Source organism: Dermochelys coriacea, chromosome 1 (assembly GCF_009764565.3).
Source record: "Dermochelys coriacea isolate rDerCor1 chromosome 1, rDerCor1.pri.v4, whole genome shotgun sequence".
Classification (NCBI taxonomy): Eukaryota; Metazoa; Chordata; order Testudines; family Dermochelyidae; genus Dermochelys; species Dermochelys coriacea.
Genome location: NC_050068.2, coordinates 201,082,580 through 201,087,924, shown reverse-complemented (window position 1 = coordinate 201,087,924; position 5,345 = coordinate 201,082,580). Strand labels below are relative to the sequence as shown.

At 46.8% G+C, this 5,345-nt stretch overlaps 1 protein-coding gene across 3 annotated transcripts in view; it reads right to left on the bottom strand.

Moving 5' to 3' along the window:
- Nucleotides 1–1,396: 1,396 nt before the first annotated feature.
- GRAMD1C (GRAM domain containing 1C) overlaps nucleotides 1,397–5,345 on the bottom strand; it is an 89,086-nt gene continuing 85,137 nt past the window's right edge. For all 3 annotated transcript variants that reach the window (XM_038385187.2, XM_038385206.2, XM_043512121.1), the window contains one exon: nucleotides 1,397–2,699. In XM_038385187.2, coding sequence (XP_038241115.1) covers nucleotides 2,622–2,699 — 78 coding nt within the window. In that variant the 3' untranslated portion in view covers nucleotides 1,397–2,621. The remainder of the gene's footprint in view (nucleotides 2,700–5,345) is intronic.

The following is a 5,345-nucleotide window of genomic DNA, read 5'->3' as shown; positions in this document are numbered from 1 at the left end:
CCTCCAGCCCCCGCGCCCCGCCATTCACTCCGCACCCCCCAGCCGGGAGAGCAGCTGTGACTGGCTGCGCCCCCTGCAGGCTCTCACCCGCCCCGCCCCCGCCCCGCGAGCCTGCCGGGCGCGCGCCCCTCCCGCCTGAGAGCCCGCCCCTTCCCCTGCCAACGTCAGCCGGGATGGCCCAATACCGACACGGGCGGGGCGGGGCCAGCCCTAGCGTCACCGGCAGAGGCCCGCCTGCTCAAAGGGCGGCGACAGGTAGCGGGCGCAGCCTGCCCGCCGAAGCCTGGCGCAGAGCGCGTTGCAGACGCCACGTCACGTCACGTCACAGAGCCGGCCGCGCGCGCGCGCGCTCCCGGCCCTGGCCCCGGCCCGTGCCCAGGCCTTGCCGCGCGCGCGCGGCTGTAGCTTGGCCCGGCCAGGCTGGGGCGCTCCGCGCCCGCCCAGCGAGCCCGGGTGGGGCTAGAGGAGCCGCGAGCTCCCCTGCGAGCCGGCGCCGCCGCATCCGTTGCAGCGGTTTAACGAAGCGGCGGCCGCGCTTGGGTGTCTTTGAACTGGTGCGAGTCCGCGGGCGGCCGGCGCCGCGCACGCTTGCTCCGGTTTAACGTCGCGGTATCCTCGTACCGCCGCAGGCCCCGCCCGTGGCTTTGGAAAGGCGCAAAGGGGAAGGATCTGCCCAGCAAAGCAGCAGCTGATAAGCAAGACAAAGCACGTCCCTGCTGGTACCGTATTGCCAGGGGCAGCTTGCAAAATCAAAACTGTTTCACGGAAGCCTGTAGACAAAAGGCTATCAGAGGATCCGACTCACCGGCAGCTGCAACAGAGAGCAGCAGCTACAATTATCCTTCCTGCTCAGTACACGGTCCTGGGAAGTTCTTGGTTCCATAGACGTTCATAGTGTGGCCAGAAACACAAGCCAAAGTATTTCAATCAGTAGTAGACAAGCACCAGTCTTGCATCCGAACTGCTAAAAACTAGCTGCCTTTACCCATATGCTTACCAGACGACAGGCAGGCAGGCCGGCCGGCCGCCAATAGATAAGGAGCGGGAGATAACGCCCCAATAATTGTCATTCCAGCGAGCGGATGCAGAGCAAGGCTCTGAGCTCACGCTTTCATTGCCACACGGTGTACACGTCTGCAGCGCCATCTACGCTACAACTGCATCAGGGAGCTGGTAACAACGGTGGTCCTTTGGTTGTAACAGCTCTAATTTACAACACAGACAAGACCATAACTGTATTAAGCTGCTTATAAAATACTCAGCATTCCACCTACACTGGAAAATAGACTGGGCCAGGGACGATTATAACCAAGTCCCCTGACACAGTTCATAGTTCTAGGGTAAACAGGACACTAGTTTTTGCAGGCTATAGTCCTGTTTTAAAGGAACTCCAAAATACAATATACAATGGTCAGTAAATGAGTTTGTAGCACAGTGATGCCCTGCATACACTGGCCAGGGAAATTGTGGCCCTTCCTCCACAACAAAACAGCCAGCTTTCACATACTTGTAACATGTACATGTAACACATACATGTAACCTAGCCATGTTATAATATAGTTTCTTCTTGCTTGTATGAACATAAAACCAAAACCATGACAATCACATCAGGGAACTACCTTTGAGGGTTAAAATACACATCCCTCACATATTTAATGGGTTGTTTTGCTGCCCACAAAGACATGAAAACCATAACACAGCTGGAGTACAAGCATGTTTTTCAAGCATGATTAAACATGCCAGTTTCTGTAATGTAGAGTTGGCAATGTTGTAGCAGCAACCATGGTTAACCCTGGTTTAGGTTTTTTAGAAAGTTGCTAACAGGGCTTCCCCCAACCAATATAAGGGCCCCCTCAATTTTGGTTTCTAATCTGGTCCTTTCCCAATGGTCTGTTATCATTGCTGGGTATCACACCACGGATTGAAGGAACAATTTCTTTTGGAATGCTGAAATTTCATTTGGCAAGCTGAACAGATGTGGGGGGGTAGAGTGGGAGGAATTAGCAGAGCTCATCAGTGTGCAGAACAATTTAATAAGAGATTAAACATGGAGCTCTTTCATTTTGAGTGAAACAAAAAAAATGCAATCTTAAAAAAATAAATATGGGTATTTCAAACAGCTGACTTGTTTTACACAATATGTATGTCTATGAAGAAGCATATGAATACCCTGGCTATGTGAAATCACTGCCTGCTGTTATTTCTTTACAGAACATCCCCCGTCCTGCCCCCGCTGTAGCTTAGTGCCAATGATTCTTCAAATCAATATAAAAAAAGAGTTCAGTTTTCATTAGATACAATCATTGCTGTGCTGAGGTTGCACTTCTCTGTAATTTGCACATCACAGTTACACAGTACAGTATAACGTTCTCACTCATTCACACCTCTGGTTTGCTCACAAGAAAACCAGATGTATGGGGGGGGTGGGTAGAGATTCTCAGAGCTACAGAACCTAAGAACCTGCCCTGTTTTATCCAGAGGTCTGTATTAGCTGCACCAGCAGCTGCTGAACAAAAAATAGCAAAAAGTCCTGAGACAACAGAATGTCAAAACCCCCACTCCCAAACAGACATGCAGCATCTTCATTCTCATGACATCTTGAGTTGTGGGTGTTGGTAATGTTAACTCTCAATCTCATCACTCTTGGTCTTGTTCAGGTGATCAAAGCTTCTCTGAAGCATAGAAAGGGAGCTCTTCAGCTGTGGAGATACAACACCCACCCCCCAAAAGTATATAAATTATGCTGCTGCAAGGATGAGATGTAAATGTTTTATTTTTACATTCAGAATAATTCCCTCCCACCCTTTCATATTAACAGTAGAACCATAACCATAGAATCATAGAATATTAGGGTTGGAAGGGACCTCAGGAGGTCATCTAGTCCAACCCCCTGCTCAAAGCAGGAATAATCCCCAACTAAATCATCCCAGCCAGAGCTTTGTCAAGACTGACCTTAAAAACTTCTAAGGAAGGAGATTCCACCACCTACCTAGGTAACCCATCCAGTGCTTCACCACCCTCCTAGTGAAAAAGTTTTTCCTAATAGCCAACCTACACCTCCCCCACTGCAACTTGAGACTACTACTTCTCGTTCTGTCATCTGGTACCGCTGAGAACAGTCGAGATCCATCCTCTTTGGAACCCCCTTTCAGGTAGCTGAAAGCAGCTATCAAATCCTCCCTCATTCTTCCCTTCTGCAGACTAAATAATCCCAGTTCCCTCAGCCTCTCCTCATAAGTCACATGCTCCAGCCCCCTAATCATTTTTGTTGCCCTCCACTGGACTCTTTCCAATTTTTCCACATCCTTCTTGTGGCGTGGGGCCCAAAACTGGACACAGTACTCCAGATGAGGCCTCACCAATGCCGAATAGAGGGGAATGATCATGTCCCTCGATCTGCTGGCAATGCTCCTACTTATACAGCACAAAATGCCGTTAGCCTTCTTGGCAACAAGGGCACACTTTTGACTCATATCCAGCTTCTCTTCCACTGTAACCCCTAGGTCCTTTTCTGCAGAACTGCTGCCTAGCCACTTGGTCCCTAGTCTGCAGCAGAGCATGGGATTCTTCGTTCCTAAGTGTAGGACTCTGCACTTGTCCTTGTTGAACCTCATCAGATTTCTTTTGGCCCAATCCTCTAATTTGTCTAGGTCCCTCTGTATCCTATCCCTACCCTCCAGCGTATCTACCTCTCCTCCCAGTTTAGTGTCATCTGCAAACTTTCAGAGGGTGCAGTCCACACCATCCTCAAGATCATTAATGAAGATTTGAACAAAACCGGTCCCAGGATTGACCCTCGGTTTATACCAGCTGCCAACTAAACATGGACCCATTGATCACTATCCATTGAGCCTGATGATCTAGCCAGCTTTCTATCCACCTTATAGTCCATTCATTGAGCCCATACTTCTTTTAACTCGCTGGCAAGTATACTGTGGGAGACTGTATCAAAAACTTTGCTAAAGTCAAGGAACAACATGTCCACTACTTTCCCCTCATCCACAGAGCCAGTTATCTCATCATAGAAGGCAATTAGATTAGTCAGGCATGACTTGCCCTTGGTGAATCCATGCTGACTGTTCCTGACCACTTTTCTCTCCTCTAAGTGCTTCAGAATTGATTCCTTGAGGACCTGCTGAATGATTTTTCCAGGGATTTATATTACAGCTGCTAGGCAAGCACAGTACACAGCATAGACTGTCATTTCTACATAGTCACAGAGCTGTCCTAAATTCTGTTACCCTGTTAGACTATGCTGCACTGGCTAGATTGCAAGAAAGAAACCATCACATGGTCATTTTTTAACATAGTTACTGCATATGGTAAATACTGAAAGGAACACCCCAACAAGATGTGCACTATAATAGAGGCATGATGTCTTCAGTGTGCTCTGAGGACAAGGATGAATGCAGAAAACTGCCTACACACAGAAAGGGCACAATATTATAGCAATCTAAAGTGTATCATGACTTGCACAGGAAAAAAGTGGTGGGTGATGTATTTTTTTTAAGATAGGAAATGTGGTTAAAATTCTCACTCAATATATTTCAATATTTAATTTTCTATGTTCTTTAAAAATACCATTTTAGCTATTTGGAATTAACTACTGTCAGAATGGTAGGAAGTTAGGAAAATAGGAGAGTTGGAGTCAGAAAGATAAGAAAAAAAAATATGGGAAATCTGCTTCTACTTTCTGAGATTTCCATCACTCATTGCTAGAGATATTTCTGTAACTGAGCTAGAAGTGATTAATATCTGATCAGCAGCAGTTTATGAGCAGAGTATACCTGTGAACAAGGAAGACCAAAAGCTACCATTGTCTCATGTGATTTTCCCTGGGAGTGTGGGGAAAGGTTGATTAGACAGCTGACAGGCAGGAGTAGCTTGGAGCTCCTCCACAGTTTCTCTACCCAAACAGACTATCACATTTCTATGATTTATAAATAATTAAGTTAAAAAGGTTAATAGGCTAAAAAGTTTAAAAAAATGAAATCAATCAATTTTGCAATCTTTCATTTGCTAAGCCATGGCTTCTCAATCCAGCGGTCACAAATGGGTCTGCACCCTCCTTGTTTTTATAGCTAGATGGAAGTGGGGCAGGTCCCCAAACTTTTCCTGTTATAATATAGGGTCATGATATGGAAAAAGTTTGAAAGCCACAGTGTTAAGCAACTGGAGGAGCTTGGAAAGGAGGAAGGATGAAAGGAATGATCCCACAAATATCTGCTCTCCCTCAAACTCCCTTAACAGATATTTTTAAAATGGGAAGTTTTTAAAATAAAAACTGAAATGGAGACAGCCAAATATCTGCACACTGATGCCATTGCAGGTGAAGCCAGCTCATC